Here is a 25,553-nt window from a genome sequence, read left to right as displayed (position 1 = left end):
AGAAAAAAAAAAAAAAAAAAAAAAAAAAAAAAAAAAAAAAAGTCAGCATTGGCACTCACAGATTGACCTTAAATCATTTACCTTATTCCTAATCTGTAAGATTAAGAAGTCTCTAGGGTTCCTCTTAAATGCCATGCGCATGAAGGAACTCCAGTAAGTAACCTCTGCAGATCATTTGCTGCAGCCTTAAAGCCGTTCTATCCATTTATTATAATAGCTTCTTGTTACTCTTGTCCATTACCAAACACCATGCCCTACACTAGACGATTTGCATAAAATTAACCTCGACAACTGGGAGTGATACTATTATTATTCCCATTTTATAGATGAGAAAATTGAAGTTTAGCGAAATTAAATTCACCCCAAATTACATAATTAATGGCAAATCCAGGATTTACACCAGGTCGGTCTGGTTCCAAAGTCTATACTCAACAGTTTTCTACCTTCGGTAAGGACCATGTAAAAAAAATTTATGGTTAAAGGGAAATTACTAACTACCATTTCCATTTCTCCCACTCTCGCCCTCAAGAGTTCTCCTGTCCCTATCCTCAAAGCTTTATTGGACAAAGGACACCTTATTGCTACTTTGGGGTTTCAGCAGAAACTTCCTGGGTGTCGGGATTGCGGGCGTGTGTGACAGTTTTGGTCTTCCGGTCAGTCGGAACCACTCACACCGCTGCTCTTGCTGTGTGGGGTGCACCTCTTTGGAGTTCCTGGAGGTGGTGCCAGACTAGAGTAGCAGTCGTAGTAACCAATAGACAGGGACGTTGTTGGGCCGGAAGCCAATGAGGAATCTGGTGGAGGAGCGGCGATACTCTGAGGAGGCAGGCACCGGCCTGGAAGAACATGGGGCTGTACCAGAGGTGGCAACGGCTCCGTCTCCCGGGGTTACGAGCCTGCGGGCGACGCACGGTGCATGAGGTACGCAAAAGTTCCGAACCGCTTCGGACCCAGCCAAAGCCCAAAGTGCAGGCTCTCGACCCGGCCTCACGCCGCTCCTCCTCTCCCTCGACCCCCAGGTCCTCGGAGGGGCTACTCTAGCACTAAACTCGCCATCTGCTTCTCGAGTTAGCGTCCTGGAGGCATAGCCCCGCAGGGCCCCCAGCTTAGGGCCCTGTGTCACTCGGTCCCCTTAAAGACTAGGGATCAGGACCGAGGCCACTTAAGCATCCACAAGTCCTTCCGTCCCCATTTCCAAGAAGGAATGATGGTACTTGTGTTACCTCCTAATGTTTTTTTTCAGGCAGCTGTGCCGACCCCTCCACACTGGTTGGCAGAGCGGCTTGGCCTTTTTGAGGAGCTATGGGCCGCTCAGGTAAAGAGGTTGGCGAACATGTCACAGAAGGAACCCCGGACTATTAAGATATCACTTCCTCGAGGCCAGAAAGTGGATGCTGTGGCATGGAACACAACCCCTTACCAACTAGCCCGGCAGATCAGGTACAAGGCCATCCTGTACCCATCAGGATTATCATTCTCCCTTTTTACATCCTCTGCACTTTAGGAGGGAAAGAAAACTTGGTCTGCTTGTTTCCATTCCATCCCCATCAAGGTAGCCTTTCCTGAGGATTTGTTTTATCTGCATTAGTTTGAGTCTCTGCCCTTCCTCTGTTATCCACTGGGGAAGGAAATGATGGTTTCTATCGCTCTGGTGATTCATTTCTCATTTGCAGGTTTAGGGTTGCTGGAAGATTATTCCCTGTGAATTGTAACCCTTTTTCTTCATCCCCACCCCCCACTGCCAAGTTTAACTCTGGCAGATACAGCAGTAGCTGCTCAAGTAAATGGAGAACTTTATGATTTGGAGCGGCCCTTGGAGACAGATTCTGACCTCAGATTTCTGACATTTGATTCCCCAGAGGGCAAAGCGGTAAGTTTCTTCCTTATCAGGAATATAGTGGCTACTAAACTAAGAGATATTTAAGCAGGGAATTCTAACCTTTATTTCTTTTGCCTCAGTTTCTCCATTTGCCATTGGGAGGGAGACCTAGCACAGACTGTCTTGACTATCTGAGTGCTCCTGGCTAAGCTGGAAACTTAAGATGAGATTGGGCACGTTCAGGGTGGTATGGCCAGAGACTAAGCTGGAAATCTATGATGAAAGTTTTTACTTAGCCTTGGTCTATTAAGCAAACATCATTTGTGCTAGTGTAAGGGAGAGAAAGATAATAAGTTGAAAAACAGAAGGATAATACACCAATTCAGCCCCCTCATCTCTTGAGCACATATGTTATATGTCGTCTGTAGTATACGTTCAATTCTAACAGGGCCTCCACAACTGAGCGCACAACCTGGTAACTTCCCCACTTTATCTTCTTCATATCAGCTTGGGTAACACAGACCTTGTTATTAGGACCCAGAAAAATGGAGTTTTCATGTCATCTATGTATAGATAATGACCAAATCCTAGAGGAGTAGTTGCATTGCATTAGATTCCTAGGATAGAACAAAATAGGACTAAAAGAACAAACAGAGACCAAAGGAACCACTGGTTTAAGAAAATAGTTTACTCTGAAGCCCTTAATGGTTATAGGAGCAGCAAAAGAAGACTGACTGGCCTCCTACTTCTATGCTTCAGGACCAGGAAGCACCAAGGACTTGAGAGGTGGGGCCAGGGCAAAGATACTGGCCTTCTGCTTTCTTTTCTATTCAGTCTCTTCTTTTTCCCACTTATTTAGTGGTTATCCCCAAAGTCTAGGTTCTCCATTTTGTGGTCGTTACTCCTAAAAGAACTACTGGTTTCCCCACCAGCTTCTTTGAGAAAGAATCAGAAATCAAGGGGTTAAGGAGAAGTTTATGAACTCATGAACTCCTTTCTTGTGAACCCAGGTGTTCTGGCACTCCAGCACCCATGTCCTGGGGGCAGCAGCTGAACAATTCCTAGGTGCTGTTCTCTGCCAAGGCCCAAGTACAGAATGTGGTTTTTACCATGATTTCTTCCTGGGAAAAGAGCGGTGAGTAGTGCAAGGAAGGAGAATGATTCTCGGGTGATTTCTAAGGCTTCTTTCTGAAGACTTGGGAATGTTCACTTTGGAGGAGAAAACTAGGGATGGGACTCTCTAGGCCTCAACTGTGACACTGATACCACCTTCTCCACTAGTCTGTGTGCCTGCTCTTCTGTCTAACTTGGCTTGGAATTGATTTTTTCTAGCCTTCATGAATTCTTCAAATTTTACTTCTTTCCCTCATTACTGTTTTTGTCCATCCAAATTGCCTGCACTTAACTTCAGCATAGAACTTTTTCTCCAGCCATAAAATCTATACCTGATTTTCTGTTTTTGTTTTTACTGAATTTGTCTGTATTTGTCAATAATTCTAGATTGGTTTTGGAGGGTAGGTACCTCCTAGTCAACAGCTGTGTCACCCAGGTGATACTTCTTAGAGGATGCAAGCCAACCAACTCTCCTCTTTCCAGGACAGTCCGGGGCTCAGAATTGCCTGTTTTGGAGCGTATCTGCCAGGAGCTTGCAGCTGCTGCTCATCCATTCCGGAGGCTAGAGGCTTCCCAGGATCAGCTTCGTCAGCTCTTCAAGGTGGGATGGAGACACACAGTTTTAAGAGGAAGATCCAGAGGCATGAGGGAAAGGTGGCCCTCTGTCTCATGGGAATAAAGACTTGTCTACACTCTTCCCTTCTGCCTTCTTCTAGGATAATCCCTTTAAGCTTCACCTGATCGAGGAGAAAGTGACGGGTCCGACAGCAATAGTATATGGGTGAGAGCGGTCATTAAGGAAAACAGGGTGAGGTGGGGAAACACTGAAGAAGGTAGGAAATGAGATAAGGGAAGAAAGATAAAAGGTAATCTGTGTTGCTTCAGAAAAAGAAATTGGGGGCCGAGCCCGTGGCGCACTCGGGAGAGTGCAGCGCAGCAGCGCTCCCCTCACGGGTTCGGATCCTATATAGGGATGACCGGTGCGCTCACAGCGCTCACTGGCTGAGCGCGGTGCGGCCGGTCTCAAAAAGGACAAAAAAAAAAAAGAAAAAGAAAAAGAAATTGGAACAGGAATTGGTTTTTATCTGCCGTTGCTTTCTCTACTTGCAGAGCAGTTTCTTCCTTTTCATCTCCTCTTTCTGTCAACTAGCGGCCATGAGAGGAAGGAAATTAGAAGCTCAATAATCTAGAAACCACTAAGTGGCCTCTTTTTTCTCCAAGGTGTGGCATGTTGGTTGACCTTTGCCGGGGCCCCCACCTTCGGCATACTGGACAGATTGGAGGACTGAAGCTGCTAACGGTTAGTTGTGAGGGCAGAGTTAGGTTGACACTCTTGTTTTCACTGGAGTGAGCAGGAGAATGGGAAGATGATTCTCTCAGCATCTTCTCTACTCTGACAGCTAAGGGAGGAATCCAGAAGGAGAAAAATACTTAGTTCCCACATTCTAGAAACTCCCAGTTTAATGGCAATACTGGACACCCTGCCAGGGCCCAGAAGCCAATTCAGATTCCCTAGTCTATCTGACATCAGTATTAAGGAGGGTGTGAACAGGCTAGACAGTGTCACATGGTCATATAAAGAAGGCTTCTGTGGAGAGAAGGGGTACAGGGAGAATACCCTAAGTCAAGGACATGCTTTTTATGAAAATAGTGTTTCTGGACAAGATAAGTTACTAGATGAGATGGGAGCAGGGACAGGCAGATGTATAGAGCAAAAAGCTCTAAATTGAAAACCTAGCCATCTGCACTGAGTTCCACTCTTCAACTAATGAGGTATGTGGCCCTCGGTGAATCTCCTTACTCATTTTCCCCATCTATAAAATGAGGTTGTTAATTCCTGTCCTACCAGTAAATCCACCTCATAAAGACAGTGAAAACCAACTAATACAGGAGAAAGCATTTGAGAAAAATTAAGAAGTGCTTTATGGTGGGAGTGGGCAGGCGGACAAGGTCCTGTTCCCCCTCGTTTAAAAAACATTTTTTGTTTTCCTTTGGTGGCTGGCCGGTACTGGGATCTGAGCCTTTGCCCTTGGTATTACAACATGGCGTTCTAACCAACTGAGCTAACCAGCCAGCACCCCCCCCAAAATTTTTTTAAAGTACTATAAAATGTAGGCTATTTCTTATTATTACTACTGGGTTTTTTTGTTTGTTTTTTGGCAGCTGGCCAGTTTGGGGATCCACACCCTTCCACATTGGTGTTATAACAGGACTACTGTTAAACAAATGAGCAAGCAGAGGCTTTTGAATTTCATGTGGCAGGAATAGGATATGGTGTGGAAGACTGACTTTTCTAGCAGCTGTATGGGATATTGATAAGGGGATGGATAGACTGACATTTGACCAGAGCTTAGGGTTACTCCCTTAAGCAGTCATTGATTAGAAGAGGAAGGAACTAAATACAGGTGTACTGATAGCACAGTGGTAGTGAGAATGGAGAGAGAGAGAAGTTGCAGGGTAAGGTTAGGCTTGACCAGGATATATGTGGGAATCAAGAGTCAGGCAACCCCAAGGCTGTGAATGTGGAAGAGGAGTGTCTAGAGGATGGAGGTGTTCATCCTTCTGGTGATGATAGTGGGAAAGGAATGAGAAAGATGAAATGGGATCATTGTCAAATGGCATATCAGTGGTGCTTGCACTGAGAATATCGTGTAAGGCTTAAATGAGGTGCTTTCAGTCCTCATTTTCCCTTGTATTCCCCCCATTCTCCCATAGAATTCATCATCCTTATGGAGGTCTTCAGGGGCCCCAGAGACACTGCAGAGAGTGTCAGGGATTTCATTCCCCACAACAGAGTTGCTGAGGGCCTGGGAAGCAAGAAGGGAGGAAGCAGAGTTGCGAGACCACCGGCGCATTGGGAAGGTACAGAGATTGGGAAGATGGGGGGGCGGGGATAAGGGATGGAGAGAGATGAAGCAACCTGATTGTGAAGTTGGGAGCAGATTCAGTCAGAGACTGAGCAGCTCTGTCAGTTATTTCTTTGGGGTTCTAAAGGCCTCTCCTCCCCCTTGAAGTGATCATTGCCATTCCTAACCCCAGGAACAGGAGCTCTTCTTCTTTCATGAACTGAGCCCTGGGAGCTGCTTCTTTCTGCCACGAGGGACAAGGGTGTATAATGCACTCGTGGCCTTTATCAGGGTAAGGAGGACCCAAGACAAGGGAAAGGAAGACCAGGGGAGGGGGCTAACGGCCTGGAAGAAGCCAAGGTGTTTGGGTTAAAAGAGGGGAATTGGAAACAAAGTGCTGGTGACCTTTAGCAAGGTACAAACAATCGTGTGGTCTGTAGTGGGGGAGCGTAAAGATGGGACATGGTATTTAATAGGTTGTAGCTGTGATCAGCATGGCCTGAGGGCCCAGGAAAATCATACAGCTGCCACTGTACCTCCTCTCCTTCCAGTTACTCTAACCTTCCATGTCTGTACCCTTCTCTCCAGGCTGAGTACGCCCGCCGTGGTTTCTCAGAGGTGAAAACCCCCACACTGTTTTCTACGAAACTCTGGGAGCAGTCAGGGCACTGGGAACATTATAGGGAAGACATGTTTGCCATGCAGCCTCCAGGCCCTAACAAACCTGCCAGCTCCCAGAGTAACCACCCTAGAAGGCATTCCACGGACACACTCGCCCTCAAGCCCATGAACTGCCCTGCGCACTGGTGAGCTGGGAGACAGGAGGCTTGGGTCCTCCCAGGACTAGAATTGTAATCAGGTTGCTAAATATTATGTAATAGAAAGCACCTTGGAAAGAGTATTGGGACCCCTGATCTGAGTTTTGAATTTGCCCTCAAGCTAACCATGTGAATTTGGGAAAATTATTGTACCTCTTTAGGCCTAAGTCTCCTTACAAGTAATGTCAAGGATTTGGGGTTGCAGCTGAGGTTCCTCTTTCAGCTCAGTGCCCATCACAGAACAGGGGCATAGTAAATGATGTCTGTTATTGTGTTACTGAGAATCAGGCAGAGCTCAAACTGTGATGACTGGGAGTGACAGGACTCAGTGGGAGGATTTGCCAAGGCTGGAAAAGGCATTAGCAGATGGTGTGGAGAAAGTAAGGCAAGCAGAATGGGTGAAGGAGCAGTTTTCAGGCTATGTCCCCCTGTGGCCCTGACTGCTCCCCACCCCAACCTCAGCCTGATGTTCGCCCACCGGCCCAGATCCTGGCGGGAGCTGCCCCTGCGACTGGCGGACTTCGGGGCCCTGCACCGGGCCGAGGCCTCTGGCAGTCTTGGGGGACTGACCCGGCTGTGGCGCTTTCAGCAGGATGACGCTCACATCTTCTGTGCACCAGATCAGGTGGCCCCTTACCAGCTCCACCAAAACATTTCTTTTTTTTTTAAAAGATGACCGGTAAGGGGATCTTAACCCTAGACTTGGTGTTGTCAGCACCACGCTCACCCAGTGAGCAAACCGGCCATCCCTATATGGGATCCGAACCCATGGCCTTGGTGTTATCAGCACCGCACTCTACCGAGTGAGCCACGGGCCGGCCCCTCCACCAAAACATTTCTAACCCCCTTTTCATTCTCCCTGTGAACCTCCGACAACTCTGACTTTCTGTTGCCCTCTGTATATACTACAATTTAGCTACGTTCCACCCCCAGCTTTCTTCTGCTGCCTATGTTTTTGCTTTCTGTTTCCCCCAAACTACTATCACCCCGATCTGTAGCTGGCACACAACTCACCCATCTTTATTTCCTGCCCCCAGCTAGAAACAGAGATCCAAGGCTGTCTCAATTTCCTTCGCTCTGTCTATGCTGTCCTTGGCTTCTCCTTCCGCCTGGCACTGTCCACCCGGCCGTCTGGTTTCGTGGGGGAGCCTTGCCTTTGGGACCAGGCTGAGCAGGTGAGCAGGAGGTAGGGAAGGAGAAGAAAATAAACCACTCTCCAGTGGAAGGGGAGGGGACATGGTAACCAGGGACCTCAGAGGCATATGCCACAGAGTCATTTATTGACAACTAGAGGGATGTGTTGCTCGTGAAGTCTAAGGAGATATATTTCTCTCGTCTCATTCCCTCTGAAGGTTCTTCAACAAGCTCTGGAGGAATTTGGAGAACCCTGGGACCTCAGCCCTGGAGATGGTGCCTTCTATGGGCCTAAGGTAAGCTGAGAACCCTGGTTAGAGTTTTATTTATTCATTTTTTGTTTAGTTTTATTAAATTTTTAGTAGACACAAAGACTTTTTTTGGGGGGGGGGCTGGCTGGTATTGGGAACTGAACCCTTGACCTTGGTATGAGCTAACTGCCCAGCCCCAAAGAAATATTTTTATTTGTAGGTTTTTTTTTTTTTTTTTTTCTTTCTGTAAAGAAATGTTTTTAAACTGTAGGATATAAAGAATAGCAACACATTTCCTGCCCCCATGGAACTTGCAGTCTAGTGAGGGCTGTGGAAAGTAAATAGGCCATGTCAGTGCTCTGGGAGCAGTGCTGTGTGGGTACTAAGGGAGCATGTTAGCGGGGGTTAGCATTACTTGGGGAGTCAGGAAAGGCCTCCTACAGGAATCGCTTTCCAGTCTGAAAAATGAGTAATTGTTGTCCGAGTAAAGAGGTGTTTTAGGAGGGAGCAGTGTAGGCAGAGGCTGGGGTAGGGGTAAAAACTCACATGGCAAGTTAGAAGAAGTGAAAAAAATTGCAGGGGGAAAGGACAGAAAAGTGTCTGCTGGATTTAGTAAAAAGGCTGTCATGTTTTGAAGGACGATTTCCGGTAAAGTGGGGCCTGGGTGTGGAGTCAGAAGTGAATGAATGAACATAATTCTTTAAAGAATTTTTGCTCTTATAAAGGCAAAGGAGAGTAGCTAAAGTGTCCTGGGTAGTTGAAAGACTTTTAGGAAGGGAGAGATTTGAAAATGTTTAAATGCTATGATGAGAGGGAGACTATGGGCATCAATCTCTGCTTTTGTGTCTGTGTGGTATATGACACATTGGGGCAGCATTGAGCAGTTCTGTTGCAGGACCAAGGAGGTAGAAGGTTAAGGTGCCGCCAGGGTGGGCTTTTGCCATATGGATGTGACAGAAGAAAAATGGATGGTATAAGGGAACTAGGGAGAATAGTTACAGCTGCCTGGGGAAAGAAACAAGGTGGGAAGGGCCTGGAGATGGAAGGAAAAAGGAGTTAAGGAACCTATGGGTTGAAGAGCCAGTAATAGGAATAATTATCAGAGCTGGAAGACCCAGAGACAGTAATCAGAGTAGGGTGTTTGATGGGCTGATTCAGAGGTGCAGCAATTGGGGGAGATGACAGGATGAAAGATGTAGCCATAGTGGGGGCATGGGTGCAGGTCTCTGAGATGAGAGCTCAAGGAATTGAGAGGCTAGGGTATGGATGTCCTCTAATATTGTAACCCAGTTATAAAGTGGAGAGAGTTACTGAGAGCCATGGCCAGAGTAAGTGAACTAGAGTGAAGTAGAGCAGTAGATTATGATACAGTTGTGTGACATGACTCTCCAAATAGCCTGGGACATGGGTAAGTTGAAGGGTGGAGTGGTACAGATAATGGAGGATGATACTGGCTCTGGTTTCTCTCATGCCCTGCCATCTGTCTCCCCAGATTGATGTGCACCTCCGTGATGCCCTGGGTCGGCCCCATCAGTGTGGGACAATCCAGCTTGACTTCCAGTTGCCCCTGAGATTTGACCTGCAGTACAAAGGGTACAGAACCTTGCCCTGTCCCTATTGCCTTTGAGTTGTTCATCCCATGGAATAGGTGAACAATTTCCCCTCTACCTTTGACCCCCCAAACTAAACCAAATCCTCCACACCCTCCCCTGCCCAGGCTGAAGAGTTCTTAAAAACTGGAAAGTGACCTTGGGTACATAATTTGTGACACTTCCATCATTCCTTCTACCCCCCCTTTCCCTCCAAGGCAGGCGGGGGCCCTGGAACGTCCAGTCCTCATTCACCGAGCAGTGCTCGGTTCTGTGGAAAGACTGTTGGGAGTGCTGGCAGAAAGCTGTGGGGGAAAATGGTGAGACCCCTGACACTTGATTTCTGTTCTGGCCTTCAAACCAGATAGTTTGTGCTCCAGATCCCATGCCCCTTCATATCCCAGCTTCTGTTTGGTTCTCAACTTTGCCCCCTGAAGTGCACTTCTGGCCAGAGCCAGAGTGAATCAATTGCCCTCCTCTGTTCTCTCCCCAACCAGGCCTCTGTGGCTGTCCCCATTCCAGGTGGTGGTCATCCCTGTGGGGACTGAGCAAGAGGAATATGCCAGAGAGGTGAAGAATTGGGGGAATGGAAGGGGCAGAAGCAGGACCAGGAGGGAGTTGTGCCATCAGTGGGTAGGAAGAGACCGCACAGAGTAGTGGACAGGGTACAGCACTTGGAGCCATGAGACTGGGTTTGAATGGCAACTCTCCTATATGCTGCAAATTCTACATCCAAAAAAGGAGACTAATCCTGACTGTAGAGTTGTGTGAAAATCAAACAAATTAATAAATGTTAAATTCTGCCAATAGAGCACTTGGCACAAAAGTGGCTTGAGTAAATATTGATTTTATTTTTCCTTTCTAATGAGAATTGAGGATATGGCCAGTACCAGAGTTGAGCAAGCAGTGGTTGGTAGATCAGTGGCTGGAAGCAAGTGAAGTCCAGGGAATAATTGGGGGCTCGTCTCCTGTAGGAGGCAGACAGAAAAGTTGTGGGGTTGGGGATGGGGAAGAGGCCTTAGTGTTGAGGTCAGATGGAGAGAGGTTGTTGGTGAGAACTGTGAGGACACCGAGGCAGGGGAAGGAGGAGTGGATGGGGGGATTGAGAAATAGTGGCATCAGACTGCTCTAGCTCCTCTACCTTCCACTGATTTAACTTCCTGTCACCAAACCTCTGTCCCAGGCACAACAGAGCCTACGGGCTGCAGGACTGGCCAGTGACCTGGATGGTGACTCTGGACTGACTCTCAGCCGGAGAGTCCGCCGGGCCCAGCTTGCTCACTACAATTTTCAGTTTGGTAAGCAAGTGGGTCAGCCCAGGACCTCAGAGTCCTGTGTTCTCCCATCTGCCCTCTGCATTCTTCTTTATTAAATTTAGTTATCTGCCTATTTGGGTTAATTGAGGCTCATTACCTGAGCTAACTAGGAGCCAGGATTCAGGACACCTGACTCATTTGGGCCCGAGGTTCCTTCACACCATGCTCCCACTTCCACCACAACCACTTCTGACCCTCAGAACAGTTTTCCTCTTATTAACCCCACCCCAGCTCTTGGTGTCTGTTAGGTTAATTAAGGGAACATCAGAGAGAAAGGGAGGGGAAGGGTTAATAAGGTGTTATTAGCCTTGTTTATTCCAGACCTAGATGGAGTCAGCCCTAAGGGATGAGGAGATAGGCCTTAAGGAGAAAATCTACAGTGTCTTGCTCCTGCTTTTTTACTTTTTCAGGATTCAGAGCTCTGTTGTGAGGGCAAGGAACAAAAATTCCTCAGCCAGGTGACCTGATTCTCTAGTTTTACACACCTCCCTCATCTGCCGGCACCCTTTTTTTGGGGTGGGAGCAGCTGGCCGGTAGAGGGATCTGAACCCTTGACCTTGTTGTTATAAGGCAGTGCTCTAACGAACTGAGCTAACTGGCCAGTCCTGACAGCACTTAGAGCAAGCCGTCTCACAGTCCCGTGGACTTGCACATGTGTGTTCCACTCCTGCCATCTTCCCCTTCATTTAATGCGTCCCTCTCCCCCAACACACACACACACACACACAGTTTCTCTCGTGTCTGGTTCTGGATCTGTTTGTCTTTTTCTGACTGACTCTAGTATCTCTGACCCCTGGGCTTCTGACTAGAAGTGATAAGGCATGTAGGGACTGGAACATTTCCTTATCTCCTCAGGATGAGCAGGAAACTGGAGAGAGCAGGCACAGCTAAATATCCTTTCTTTGAACTGTATCTGGGCTCTGCTCCCACCCTTCCTAAAGATTTAGGTCTCTTAAGATTCTGCATAACAGGGCCGGCCCGGTGGTGCACTGGAGAGTGCGCCGCTTGGGAGCGCGGCGGCGCTCCCGCTGAGGGTTTGGATCCCATGTGGAGACCGGTTCCCGCTCACTGGCTGAGTGTGGTGCGGGCGCAGCACCGAGGGTTGCGATCCCGTTGCCGGTCCCCGGTGCAGGCGCGACACTGAGGGTTGCGATCCCATTACCGGTCAGTAAAAAAGACAAAAAGGAAGAAAAAAAAAAGATTCTGCATAACAAAAGGAAATAATAGCCCATGTGGATGAATTTGCCCTGAGATTTCTAAACCTCCCTTCCTCTTCCTTCAGTGGTTGGCCAGAAAGAGCAAAGTAAGAGAACAGTGAACATTCGGACTCGTGATAATCGTCAACTTGGGGAGTGGGACTTGACTGAGGCTGTGCAGCGGCTGCTGGAGCTACAGAACACCAGGGTTCCAAATGCTGAAGAAATTTTCTGAGTCTTTGTACATAGATGAGGGAAAGACCTCCCAGAGCCATCAGCCTCCTTTAACACAGGAAATACCAGCTCAACTGACAGTCTGGAGTCCGCCAGAATCTTCAGCAGAACTCGTGTGGAGGCACACATCTGCTCTCCTGAAAAGAGACTTGGTTTGGGAGCCCAGAGGGAGGGAAGCTGTAACTGCTTGGAGTGAGGAGAGTAAAACCAAAAAAATAAACTTGAAGCTACTGGGTGTGTGTTTACATCTCTGAATCCTGAGAGGGAGGATAAAAGGAAGTTTGACTCTGTCTCTCTATTTTTTGTCCCAGAGAGTTGGGGAAATTGAAAAGGGATAGCCCAGGCCTCTGACTGATAGGGGATGCCCTCAGATAGCTTTCCTCCTCCCCATTGTAAGATCCTTAGTGCCCGGTTCCCCTAGCCCCAGTACAGTAAGTTGGCAGATCCCATCTCCACAGAAGGCAGCATACAGATGGAGAAACTGAGGCACAGACTAAGGGCTCAAGCGTCTTGCTCCGTGATTCTCTGAATCAGTTTCTCTCACGGTTATAAGAATGCTCCCTTCCCATCACCCCCATTCTTCTCGATCCTCTGAGGAGGCTTCAGGGTGAGTTTGGGAGGAGTGGCTGCCAGAGGAGGAGCAGCTGGGACTGAGTCATGGCAGGAAGCTGAGGAGGGCGGGAGATAGCACCAGACAGCCATATAAAAAGTAGGAGACGGCCCTGAACTTCCCAATAGCACTGACAGCAACCAGAGAAGCAGACTTCAGCAGACCAGCCCTTCCAATCCAGATCTGCCTGATAGGACCCACTTTCTGGGTGGCCCGTGACCAGTCCTTGCCCCAGGATGTGGACCATGTCCAGAGCAGCCTTGGTCTTGGTCTGTTTGGCCGTAGCTTCTGCAGCCTCTGAGGGAGGTGAGTGGGGGTGGGGTCAGCACTTGGAAAGGAGTCCTGGCAGCATGGGCAAGGGCCTGGGTCCAGGCATCCTAAACAGCTCGTCACCAGCAGGGTGATTCTCCATTTGGCCTCCCTTTCGCTGGGGCTCTGGAGCCTTTAACCAGGGAGGCAGGGGCCAGGGTCACAGGAAGAAAGGAGTTTCTAGAGATTGCTGCCAAGAAACGCAAAACTGGAGTCAAATGGATAACTGAGGGGATGGGTGGATCCACAGAGTAAGGAACCTCTGCCTAAGGAGGATGTATGTAGGGGGCCTATTAGGCATAGAGGGGGAGAGGGAAAGGCCCCCAGGCTGCTCAAAACTGGTTTGCTGACCCAGGGAGCCTTGACTGGTTAGAGGAGTTAAGGGGGTGTCCATCCACAGACCCACCCTCTATCCAGCACACACACTTTCTTTATCTGCTTCAATGCCTGAACAAATCAGGGAACTCCTGGGGGAGACTGTTGAGAGAATGTCAATAGTCTGTATCTCTGTAAAGCCCTACATCATTGTCCCTCCCAGTTCCTAGTCTCTTGTGCCTGCAGATCAACTATGAGTGATTCTTTTTCCTGTGCCTGTCCCAGTCCCCCTGGTCCTAAATTGAGACCTAAACTGAGGAGGAGCTGTGACTAGCTGAAGGGGGGGCACTTAAACTTCTGGATGGGCTCCTTATTAGAAGGCCTGAAGGTAGTTTAAAGGGCCTGGAGTAGGCGGGTAGGTGGAGGAGGTGGGCAACTGAGACTCCAATGAGCTCAAGGTCCAGACTGTGTCCTCTGAAAGCTAGAGAAGCATCACAGCAGAGGTTGTGGGGAGGACACCCCACCAGACCTGAGGGGAAGACTCTGATAGAGGAAATTAGGGCCTTAGGCCCAGCCTCTGAGCCAGGTTGAGGTAGAGGTATAGAATATCACCAGCTTTCTCAGAACCCAGCAGGTCATATCAAGGTGTGTTTTGGGTGGGAGAGATTTGGGGACATGGGGCAGGTGCAATACAGAGGGGCTTTGCGTGTCTTGGTTGTCTTTCCTACACTCTTGACCTCCACAGCCTCCCCATCTCTTGCTCAGGGCCGGGAAAGGGCTATTCAAAACCATCCCTGACTCACCCTTCCTCCCTCCAGGCCTCAAGGATCCAGGACAGAGGGAGCTGAGGCCAGAGCACCTTCAAGAAGGTAAGAATTTGGGGGAGCAGCATGGGATTGGGAGTCCAGAGGAGCTGTAGGTGCTGACTGTCTTCCCTCTTGCCTCTAGTTGGCTATGCAGCACCCCCCTCCCCACCGCTGACCCACAGCCTCCCCATGGGTCACCCTGACAACTTTCAGCATGGCCCTCCCTTTGAGCGACAGAGTGAAGGTAAAGCCACCACACGCCCTTCTCAGTTACCCCTCCAGGTTTCTAATCTGGCCTCCTTCCCACTCTTCAGATGGAGAGGAGGGAAGAAGCCCCCTCTCCTGGCCTTGGCTAGGAGAAAGGATGGGCTGCTCACGCACTCCCCCTTCTGTAGTGCAGCCCCCGCCCTCTCAGGAAGCCACCCCTGTCCAAGAGGAGGAGCTGCCTCCTCCCCAACTCCCTGTTGAAAAGAAAGGTGAGTGCTTGCTTGCTTTGTCCCATTAGGGATCTCGCTGACACTACTCTGATCCTTGCTCCTTTGCGCCCTCACCCATGTCTTGCAGTGGATCCTCCTCCCCCTCAGGAAGCCATACCCCTCCAAGAAGAGCTGCCCCCTCCCCCACTCCCTATTGAACAGAAGGAAGGTAAGCAACCCCCACTCCTCTTTACCAACAACCTTTACCCCCGCCTTACCCAGAGCACGGGCTGTGGAGGTAAACGAGATGGTGGGCTCTGCCACTTACTTGTTGTGTGACCTTGGGTAAGTTACTTACCTCTCCAAGCCTTAGATTCTTCCTTTGTAAAATTGACAAAATAATACCTATTTTATAAAGTTATGTGATTAAATGACATAAAAATAGCATTGATTTTCACTTGCTTCTCTACTGAGTTCCTCTTTATGAATGGGAACTAGCCACGTTCCTCTCTTCTAGAGATGTCCATCCCAACATGATTTTTGCTTACTCCTTCTACCCCAGTAGACCCACCTCTCCTACATCAGGAAGAGATGATCTTCCAGTCTGATCAGAGAGAGGGTGAGTAACAGCTTTGGTCTGTCCATCCCCCTGTTTAGCACTCAGGACCCTGGGGAGAGGATCTGGGAGCCAAAGCCTTGGGAAGGAGTACAAGGAACAGGACTGATTTGGGAGGGGTGGGGACAGCTGTGAGGGAGACACCTGTCATGCCTCAATTTTTTCAGTCAATCATGCTGAAAGTTAAAAGCCACAAGTTAATTTCTACCTCATTTCCCCCTTATCCTCCCAAACCTTTCTCCTCAACCCCTAGCCGTCCTAGCAACAACCCCCTCAGTCCTCCTAGCTCATCAGTCTTTGCTTATTCCTCCACATGTGTCCCCCTCCCACTCTGTTTTCCCCATTCTAGAAAAGCCTGCTCCGTTTGTGGGCCAGGGCTCTCCAGAGCCTGAATCTTGGAATCCAGCCCAGCACTGCCAACAGGGCCGATTCCGAGGGGGCTGGGCCCACAGGCTGGATGGCTTCCCCCCTGGGCGGCCTTCTCCAGACAATCTGAACCAGATCTGCCTTCCTGACAGACAACATGTGGTATACGGCCCCTGGAACCTGCCACAGACTGGCTACTCCCACCTTAGTCGCCAGGGTGAGACCCTCAATTTCCTAGAGACTGGATATTCCCGCTGCTGCCGCTGCCGTAGCCACAAAAACCGCCTAGACTGTGCAAAACTTGTGGTAAGGGTTGAGCTGTTGATGTTGGGGGTGTCCTTTAACTCCCAGACTGTAGGTGTGTATTTGAAGGGCTAGAGGCCTAGGCCAGGGTATGGAGGAAACACAGGTCCCTGTCATTGGCCCTACGTTGGGCCTCCCTAGTGTGCCAGGAGAGCAGAGGACAGCCACTGCTTCTTTCTTATCTATCTGCCCAGGGTCCTTTCCTGGAGCCTGGGAGGAAGGCAGGAATGTGGACAATGGGCTGCCGGGCTGACCCACCCCTCTCGCTCTAGTGGGAGGACGCAATGACCCGGTTCTGTGAGGCCGAGTTCTCAGTCAAGACTCGAGCCCACCAGTGCTGCAAACAGCAGGGGGAGGCTCGATTCTCCTGCTTCCAGGAGGAAGCTCCCCAGCCACACTACCAGCTCCGAGCCTGCCCCAGCCACCAGCCTGGTATTTCCTCGGGCCCTGAGCTGCCTTTTCCCCCTGGGGTGCCCACACTGGACAATGTCAAAAACATCTGCCACCTGAGACGCTTCCGTTCTGTGCCACGCAACCTCCCAGCTACTGACCCCCTCCAAAGAGAGCTTGAGGCTCTGACCCGGCTGGAGGGAGAGTTCCAGCGCTGCTGTCGCCAGGGGAACAACCACACCTGTACATGGAAGGCTGTAAGTGGGCGTCCCAGCCCCCCAAGAACCTGCCTGCCCGCCTGCCCATCTCCGACCTCCGATCCTGCCGGTCCATCCATCCATGTAGCTCCCTGCTGTGAGCACGTCCACCTGTTCATCTGCTTGTGACTGTCAGTCCATCCATTGTGTTCATCATCTGAGTCTATTCATCTTGAGCCCTCATCCTACACTGCTGGACTCATCACCCATGACCCCATACATGTACCTGTCTGCCATCCATCCGTCCAACTCTGACTTCACCTAACCCTCTCCATCTACTGTTCCAGCTCATCTCCTGTGGCCAACTCGGAAGCTCATCTGTGCCTCCAACCCTTCCACCTTCCCAGCCCCACGCATCCACAGCTGCCTCCTTGCCCTCTGGTTCTTTGCCCTCCCCTCTTGGCCCTGGGAGCCACTCATCTCATAACCAGGGCATTAGGGGAAATAGATGGTCAAGAGAGAAGGGGCCAAGTGTCCAGGCTCCTGACCTCCCTCTCTCTGGCCCACAGTGGGAGGATACCCTTGACCGATACTGTGACCAGGAACAAGCTGTAAAGACCCACCACCACTTGTGCTGCCACTACCCTCCTAGCCCTGCCCGGGATGAGTGCTTTGCCCAACGGGCTCCCTACCCCAACTATGACCGGGACATCTTGACCCTTGACATCAGCCGAGTCACACCTAACCTCATGAGCCACCTCTGTGGAAACCAAAGAGTTCTCACCAAGCAGTGAGTCTTGCCCAGTTCTTCCTCAACTCCCTTCCCCTCCCCAAAACCTCCCTTCTGGGGCACCCTTGGGAAGAGCAAACTCATAGTCTCCCAGCACCATTTTGATGCCAGGGGATGCCCAAAGACTCTGACCTCTGCCCCTTTACACCAATGTAGTAAACAGATTCCTGGGCTGATTCGGAACATGACTGCCCACTGCTGCAACTTGCCATTTCCAGAACAGGCCTGCTGTGCAGAGGAGGAGGTGAGTGTGTGGGAAGGAGGCATCTCAGTCTCCAGAGGAATACAGGGGAGGGAAGGGAGAGGGCTAGAACTACAGGCCACCCCTTCTCTTTAGTACCTCAAACCAGTGCACAGAAATAACAAGGACTAGTGAGGGAGATGTTTTTCTTGGTTCCAAAAGTCTTCATTCCTGACCTGGCCTGTTCCCCACCACTAAGTTCCTATTATGCCTTCTCTGGGCTTCAAGCTTCTGGCACTTCCAGATATGTGCATCTGTCAGTCACAAGGAATCCAGCTGTACAAAGGCAGGCTTGCACTCTCTGTGGGCCTCAGGAAGGGATCCAGGAGAAGAAAAGTAGAAGCTGACAGAAGGGGGACTTTGGGTACCCAAGTATCCATGCCTGACCTGTGACCAGCCCCCTCCCCCATTGTCTGTGCTTTACTCTTCCGCTTCATCAGAAATTAGCCTTCATCGATGATCTGTGTGGTCCCCGACGTAAATTCTGGCGAGACCCTGCCCTCTGCTGTGACCTGAGTCCCGGGGATGAACAGACCAACTGCTTCAACATCAATTACCTGAGGAATGTGGCTCTAGTAGCTGGAGACACTGGGGATGCCAAGGGCCAGGGGGAGCAGGGCCCAACTGGGGGAACAAATATCAGCCCCACCCCTAAGCCCAAGGAAGAATGAGTCACCCCAGAGCCTTGGAGGATCAGATGTAGGGAACCCCACCCTACCCCACCCTCCTCAAACACTCATTACAGTAAACACTTCTTGGATTTGGTGTTCCCCTTGTCTATAACACCACACACAAACACACCCTCCTAAGCTTGGATGATGTTCTGAGTTGGCCACAGGAGATGAGCTGCTTGGATTTCCTTCAGTGAGGGGCCCCTGAGGCCCACTGCCCTGCTGCCACTGACTGAGCAGATGTTCCACAGGCTGTGTGATGGGACCATAACTAAATGGCTTGACTTCACTATTTGTCATCTTGAATTTATTCACATTTTAAAAAATACGGAATGCTTCACGAATTTTCTCGTTGTCCTTGCACAGGGGTCATGCTAATCTTCCCTGTATCCTTCCAATTTTTAGTGCATGTGCTGCTGAAGCAAGCACTTACATTTTAAAAAAACAGTGCCAACTTGTTAGCTAGCTATCAGGATTCAAGGTGAAAAAGATACGGTTCATGACCTTAGTGAGCCCCCAAAATGCCACAGTCCAGCCTGACATTTTTAAATCTTCACTTCTGATCCCTGGACTCCATGCATTGATACTTATTGGACTTATTGGACCCCTCTAGCTATGTGTACTGTACAAGACTTGGGAGATACATATCTGACAAACACACAGCTTCTGCCCTGAAGTCGTCCACAGTCCACGTACCTAGCAGGTGTGATAAATGTGGCATAGGGCCATAGGGCGACCAGGGTGCCAGTGTGCACGGGCAGGGAGTAGGGCTGGGGACAGCACGGGTTCACTGGGGAAGACCTCTGGGACGGCGAGGTCGGAGCTTCTCCAGGAGAGAAGTAGAGAGTGCAAGGGGCAGGTACGGTGCAGGCAGAAGGGCACAAGCATCAGGGCTACAAGGGCCGGGCTCTTTGGTTGTCTTCCTCTCAGATGCGGCAGCAACGATAAGCAGGAGCTTATCACCGATGCCACATCCATAGGGTTAAAGTGGATCTTGGCGCCTCCCTCCCGGGAAGGCACTGGCGGTTTCAAGCAGAGGAGGTGCTCCGATTTGCCTTTTAGATTGTCTAGTCGGCAGCCAGCCAGCAGGCCCCTGGGAGGCCAGTTCAGAGAGCGTCTTGCCAATCCCGGAGTGAAGGGGACCAGAGAGTGGCAGTGACAGTGACTCTCAAGCCCTACAAAGCTGCCCCCAGGATCCCGGAGCCTCGAAGCTGGAGCTGAAATAATCGGAATGAAGACTAGGGTCCCGGGGGACTGGTGCTCTGTGACTCTGCTGCCAGGACAACTTTCCAGAAAGCGGGACTTCCCCGGCCCCAGTTCTGGCGGAGAGGAAGCAAAGACCATCGTCTTACCCCAACCTGGGGAGGCTGCGTCTCAGTAGCTCTCAAACCGACACCGCCGCTCCCTCCGCCTCTCCTCCACAGCCTTTTATTTATCCACTCATTTATTTTTTGGCCGGTTGGCTGTTTGTAACTAAGCAGCCTCCTAGCACATCCTTCCCCGGCTGTCCGCTCCACCCGTCCGTCAACACTGGAGCCAATGAGCGCTCAAGAGCAGCACCGGGCCCCCGCCCCCACCGGCAGCCCCGCCCCTCGAGACGTGGGTGGCCCGCTCCTAGGGCCCCCGCCGCTCGCGTCAGGGGCTCGAGGTGTCACTGCGCCTGCGCCGGCGTCCCACGCAGCTCGGTCTACGGAACCGAATCTCGGGCAGGGAGGGCCGGGCCGCTCCTCCCCCGTCCCGTCCACACTGGCGCCTTCTTTTTTTTTTTTTTTTTTTAAAAAAAAGATGACCGGTAAGGGGATCTTAACCCTTGCCTTGGTGTTGTCAGCAACATGCTCACCCAGTGAGCAAACCGGCCATCCCTATGTGGGATCCGAACCCATGGCCTTGGTGTTATCAGCACCGCACTCTCCCGAGTGAGCCACAGGCCGGCCTCACACTGGCGCCTTCTTTGCTCGCATCGAAATGAGCTGCGGGCTGGGGCCGGCCCGTGGCTCACTCGGGAGAGTGCGGTGCTGATAACACCAAGGCCATGGGTTCGGATCCCACATAGGGATGGCCGGTTTGCTCACTGGGTGAGCATGTTGCTGACAACACCAAGGCAAGGGTTAAGATCCCCTTACCGGTCATCTTTTTTTTAAAAAAAAAAAAAAAAAAAGAAGGCGCCAGTGTGGACGGGACGGGGGAGGAGCGGCCCGGCCCTCCCTGCCCGAGATTCGGTTCCGTAGACCGAGCTGCGTGGGACGCCGGCGCAGGCGCAGTGACACCTCGAGCCCCTGACGCGAGCGGCGGGGGCCCTAGGAGCGGGCCACCCACGTCTCGAGGGGCGGGGCTGCCGGTGGGGGCGGGGGCCCGGTGCTGCTCTTGAGCGCTCATTGGCTCCAGTGTTGACGGACGGGTGGAGCGGACAGCCGGGGAAGGATGTGCTAGGAGGCTGCTTAGTTACAAACAGCCAACCGGCCAAAAAATAAATGAGTGGATAAATAAAAGGCTGTGGAGGAGAGGCGGAGGGAGCGGCGGTGTCGGTTTGAGAGCTACTGAGACGCAGCCTCCCCAGGTTGGGGTAAGACGATGGTCTTTGCTTCCTCTCCGCCAGAACTGGGGCCGGGGAAGTCCCGCTTTCTGGAAAGTTGTCCTGGCAGCAGAGTCACAGAGCACCAGTCCCCCGGGACCCTAGTCTTCATTCCGATTATTTCAGCTCCAGCTTCGAGGCTCCGGGATCCTGGGGGCAGCTTTGTAGGGCTTGAGAGTCACTGTCACTGCCACTCTCTGGTCCCCTTCACTCCGGGATTGGCAAGACGCTCTCTGAACTGGCCTCCCAGGGGCCTGCTGGCTGGCTGCCGACTAGACAATCTAAAAGGCAAATCGGAGCACCTCCTCTGCTTGAAACCGCCAGTGCCTTCCCGGGAGGGAGGCGCCAAGATCCACTTTAACCCTATGGATGTGGCATCGGTGATAAGCTCCTGCTTATCGTTGCTGCCGCATCTGAGAGGAAGACAACCAAAGAGCCCGGCCCTTGTAGCCCTGATGCTTGTGCCCTTCTGCCTGCACCGTACCTGCCCCTTGCACTCTCTACTTCTCTCCTGGAGAAGCTCCGACCTCGCCGTCCCAGAGGTCTTCCCCAGTGAACCCGTGCTGTCCCCAGCCCTACTCCCTGCCCGTGCACACTGGCACCCTGGTCGCCCTATGGCCCTATGCCACATTTATCACACCTGCTAGGTACGTGGACTGTGGACGACTTCAGGGCAGAAGCTGTGTGTTTGTCAGATATGTATCTCCCAAGTCTTGTACAGTACACATAGCTAGAGGGGTCCAATAAGTCCAATAAGTATCAATGCATGGAGTCCAGGGATCAGAAGTGAAGATTTAAAAATGTCAGGCTGGACTGTGGCATTTTGGGGGCTCACTAAGGTCATGAACCGTATCTTTTTCACCTTGAATCCTGATAGCTAGCTAACAAGTTGGCACTGTTTTTTTAAAATGTAAGTGCTTGCTTCAGCAGCACATGCACTAAAAATTGGAAGGATACAGGGAAGATTAGCATGACCCCTGTGCAAGGACAACGAGAAAATTCGTGAAGCATTCCGTATTTTTTTAAATGTGAATAAATTCAAGATGACAAATAGTGAAGTCAAGCCATTTAGTTATGGTCCCATCACACAGCCTGTGGAACATCTGCTCAGTCAGTGGCAGCAGGGCAGTGGGCCTCAGGGGCCCCTCACTGAAGGAAATCCAAGCAGCTCATCTCCTGTGGCCAACTCAGAACATCATCCAAGCTTAGGAGGGTGTGTTTGTGTGTGGTGTTAAGCTCCTGCTTATCGTTGCTGCCGCATCTGAGAGGAAGACAACCAAAGAGCCCGGCCCTTGTAGCCCTGATGCTTGTGCCCTTCTGCCTGCACCGTACCTGCCCCTTGCACTCTCTACTTCTCTCCTGGAGAAGCTCCGACCTCGCCGTCCCAGAGGTCTTCCCCAGTGAACCCGTGCTGTCCCCAGCCCTACTCCCTGCCCGTGCACACTGGCACCCTGGTCGCCCTATGGCCCTATGCCACATTTATCACACCTGCTAGGTACGTGGACTGTGGACGACTTCAGGGCAGAAGCTGTGTGTTTGTCAGATATGTATCTCCCAAGTCTTGTACAGTACACATAGCTAGAGGGGTCCAATAAGTCCAATAAGTATCAATGCATGGAGTCCAGGGATCAGAAGTGAAGATTTAAAAATGTCAGGCTGGACTGTGGCATTTTGGGGGCTCACTAAGGTCATGAACCGTATCTTTTTCACCTTGAATCCTGATAGCTAGCTAACAAGTTGGCACTGTTTTTTTAAAATGTAAGTGCTTGCTTCAGCAGCACATGCACTAAAAATTGGAAGGATACAGGGAAGATTAGCATGACCCCTGTGCAAGGACAACGAGAAAATTCGTGAAGCATTCCGTATTTTTTTAAATGTGAATAAATTGACTTGGTGTTGTCAGCACCACGCTCAGCCAGTGAGCGAACCGGCCATCCCTATATGGGATCCGAACCCGGGGCCTTGGTGTTATCAGCACCGCACTCTCCCGAGTGAGCCACCGGGCCGGCCCAACATTACAGTATTTTTAATTACATAAAAAAAGAGATAGTGCTGCAGCGTATAGTTGAACAGAGTTATTAAATGCACAAGGGGCAGAAGAACACTGTACTCCTCACCTTTCCATTGCCTTCGCCCTAGTCCAAGCCTCAGGATTATTTAAACAGCTTCCTGACTAGTCCCCTGGCTCTTCCTCCTGTGTCCAATCCATTTCCCATATTCCAAGCAGAATGACCTGCTAACAGCCTTGGTCAGCTCACTTCACTGATTTAAAACTCCTGCCTCCGTTACTTCCCACTGTTCCCCTAGGACAATGTCCAGAACACTCCCATGTAGCTGCCCAGGCTTTCCACCATCCCGCCTCTCTGCCCAGCCCCCAGCCCTCCAACTTTGTCCGTCACATCTCTTCCCCGCTTGTTCTCTAAGCCCCTTCAGAACTAGGACTGACTGGCCAGCCACAAAAAAAAAAAAAAAAAAAAATACTTGAGACTGATCAACTTTTGGTTCCTCAGATTCACCACATTCTTTTGTGCCTCAGTGACTTTCCCATGCTGCTCTTTCTGCATAGAACTCTCTTCCCCACTGCCCAAATGGGTAAGCTCTGTTCCGCTGTGGCAGACACTCTTTTTGTCTATTCAACAAGCCATCATCCTCCAACTCCTCAATACTTTGCACTTGCCAAATTTTAAAATAATTTTTTAAAGGATTGTGAAAAATAACACATTTTAAAAGTGTGCAAAACATAAATGTATATAGCTCAATGGATTATTATAAAATGAACCTCTCTGCAACAACTACTCAAGTCAAGAAAAAGCATCCCAGTAACAACTCAACTGCCAATTAAAAAAGTGCAAGGGCCGGCCCTTGGCTCACTCGGGAGAGTGCGGTGCTGATATCACCAAGGCCACGGGTTCGGATCCTATATAGGGATGGCCAGTTAGCTCACTGGGTGAGCGTGGTGCTGACAACACCAAGTCAAGGGTAAAGATCCCCTTACCAGTCATCTTTTTAGGAAAATAAAAAAGTGCATCCCAGAAGCCCCCATAATGCTGTTTTCCAATGAGAGACTCTTACCAAGGTCCAGAGTTCAATCCCTGTACTGGACAGCCTCCAAAAAAAAAAACAAAACAAAAAACAACTGTTAGTGATGATGAGAGACTCTGAGAGACTCTTCCCACCCCCACGAAGTGACCACCATTGTGCTCTTTAATATTTATAGTAATCACTCACTCTTTCTTTATAGTTTTATCATCTAAATGTGAATCCTAAAAACAATCATTTATGGGCCGGCCCAGTGGCGCACTGGAGAGTGCGCCGCTTGGGAGCGTGGCGGCGCTCCCGCCAAGGGTTCGGATCCCATGTGGAGACCGGTTCCTGCTCACTGGCTGAGCGCGGTGCGGGCGCAACACCGAGGGTTGCTATCCCGTTACCGGTTAGTAAAAAAAAAAAAAGACAAACAAACAAACAAAAAAAACAATCATTTATGGTTTTTTTAAACATACAATTCACTTATTTAACGTGTACAATTCAGTGGATTTTGGTTTATTGTATTATTAATTTTTTTAAATTGTGGTAAAAATTCTATGTAACAAGGCTAGTCAGTTAGCTCACTTGGGAGAGCATGGTGCTGATAACACCAAGGTCATGGTTTCAGATCCCTACACTGGCCAGCCGCCAAAAAAAAAAATTATATACAACATAAAATTTGCCATTTTAACCATTTTTAAGTATACAATCCAGTGGCTTTAATTACATTCACAAAGTTGTGCAACCATCACCACTATTTCAAAACTTTTTCATTACCCCAAACGAGCTCTGTAATCATTAAGCATTAACTCCCATTCTCTCTCCCTTCAACCCCTCGTAACTCCTAATCTACTTTGTTTCTATGAATTTGCCTGTTCTAGGTATCTCATATAAGAACCTACAATATTTGTCCTTTTGCTTATTTCACTTAGCATAATATTTTCAAGTTTCATCCATGCTATAGCATGTATCAGAACTTCACTCCGTTTTATGGCTGAGTAATATTCCATACACCACACTCTTTGTTTATCCATTCATTTGTTGATGGACACTTAGGTTGTTTCCAACAGTTGTATTTTTTTTTTTTTTTTTATAGATGACTGGTGAGGGGATCTTAACCCTTGACTTGGTGTTGTCAGCACCACACTCTCCGAAGTGAGCTAACCGGCCATCCCTATATGGGATCCGAACCCGTGGCCTTGGTGTTAACAGCACCACACTCTCCCAGGTGAGCTACAGACCGGCCCTTTTTTTTTTTTTTTTTTATCTGAATCCTTGACCTCGGTGTTATCAGCACCACATTCTAACTTAGTGAGCTAACCAGCCAGCCCCTGTATCCATCTTTTGACTATCGTGAATAATATGCAATCATTTAATTTTGCCAATTTTTAATCTTTATAAGAATGGAATCAGACAATATATTTTTGTGGGTTTGGCTTTTTAAGCATGCATTTGTGCTATTTCATATACCTATAGTTCACTCATTTTCATACAAAATTCCATTTTAGAAATATGCCACAATTTTTCCATTCTACTGTTAATAGACATGTGGGTTGTTTCCAGTTTTAGGTTATTTCAAATATACCTCTATAAAAATGGTGCATATTGCAT

At 49.8% G+C, this 25,553-nt stretch overlaps 2 protein-coding genes across 7 annotated transcripts; both read left to right on the top strand.

Moving 5' to 3' along the window:
- The first annotated feature begins 424 nt into the window (after positions 1-424).
- Positions 425-12,551, top strand: TARS2 (threonyl-tRNA synthetase 2, mitochondrial (putative)). Of its 5 annotated transcripts, none has more exons than XR_551387.1 (18): positions 428-921; positions 1,244-1,440; positions 1,747-1,870; positions 2,830-2,954; positions 3,416-3,533; positions 3,649-3,713; positions 4,154-4,232; positions 5,648-5,794; positions 5,972-6,070; positions 6,367-6,584; positions 7,059-7,221; positions 7,634-7,771; positions 7,949-8,026; positions 9,474-9,574; positions 9,793-9,890; positions 10,068-10,140; positions 10,754-10,868; positions 12,169-12,256. XR_551387.1 is itself a non-coding variant. In XM_008584677.1 (18 exons), exons 1-18 carry the CDS (start codon positions 847-849, stop codon positions 12,315-12,317), a joined length of 2,166 nt encoding a protein of 721 aa, XP_008582899.1. In that variant the 5' UTR covers positions 439-846; the 3' UTR covers positions 12,318-12,551. The 5 variants fall into 5 exon arrangements, 3 of the variants coding, with proteins under 3 accessions (XP_008582914.1, XP_008582899.1, XP_008582906.1); XM_008584677.1 differs by having other exon boundaries at positions 439-921; positions 9,789-9,890; positions 12,169-12,551; XR_551389.1 differs by lacking the exon at positions 10,068-10,140 and having other exon boundaries at positions 425-921.
- Positions 12,552-12,958: 407 nt separating this feature from the next.
- On the top strand, positions 12,959-18,635 carry ECM1 (extracellular matrix protein 1). 2 transcript variants are annotated; one of them, XM_008584658.1, is made up of 11 exons: positions 12,959-13,232; positions 14,369-14,419; positions 14,499-14,600; positions 14,671-14,832; positions 14,921-15,001; positions 15,338-15,391; positions 15,738-16,060; positions 16,330-16,704; positions 17,214-17,434; positions 17,591-17,678; positions 18,116-18,635. In XM_008584658.1, exons 1-11 carry the CDS (start codon positions 13,163-13,165, stop codon positions 18,344-18,346), a joined length of 1,758 nt encoding a protein of 585 aa, XP_008582880.1. In that variant the 5' UTR covers positions 12,959-13,162; the 3' UTR covers positions 18,347-18,635. The 2 variants fall into 2 exon arrangements, with proteins under 2 accessions (XP_008582880.1, XP_008582889.1); XM_008584667.1 differs by having other exon boundaries at positions 12,969-13,232; positions 14,752-14,832; positions 15,335-15,391.
- Positions 18,636-25,553: the final 6,918 nt, after the last annotated feature.

The sequence above is a fragment of the Galeopterus variegatus genome, unplaced genomic scaffold, assembly GCF_000696425.1.
Source record: "Galeopterus variegatus unplaced genomic scaffold, G_variegatus-3.0.2 Scaffold103, whole genome shotgun sequence".
In the NCBI taxonomy this organism is placed as follows: domain Eukaryota; kingdom Metazoa; phylum Chordata; class Mammalia; order Dermoptera; family Cynocephalidae; genus Galeopterus; species Galeopterus variegatus.
Note: the sequence above shows the minus strand (reverse complement) of the source record. Positions and strands in the feature narration are given on the sequence as shown.

Bases quoted from the DNA above. Each gene is read 5' to 3' on its own strand.
- TARS2 (XM_008584677.1), top strand. From the start codon at position 847: ATGGGGCTGTACCAGAGGTGGCAACGGCTCCGTCTCCCGGGGTTACGA. The intron at 3,534-3,648 runs GTGGGATGGAGA...GCCTTCTTCTAG, and splicing joins AGCTTCGTCAGCTCTTCAAG to GATAATCCCTTTAAGCTTCA. The intron at 6,071-6,366 runs GTAAGGAGGACC...CCTTCTCTCCAG, and splicing joins CACTCGTGGCCTTTATCAGG to GCTGAGTACGCCCGCCGTGG.
- ECM1 (XM_008584658.1), top strand. From the start codon at position 13,163: ATGTGGACCATGTCCAGAGCAGCCTTGGTCTTGGTCTGTTTGGCCGTA. The intron at 13,233-14,368 runs GTGAGTGGGGGT...TCCTCCCTCCAG, and splicing joins TTCTGCAGCCTCTGAGGGAG to GCCTCAAGGATCCAGGACAG. The intron at 14,420-14,498 runs GTAAGAATTTGG...TCTTGCCTCTAG, and splicing joins GCCAGAGCACCTTCAAGAAG to TTGGCTATGCAGCACCCCCC.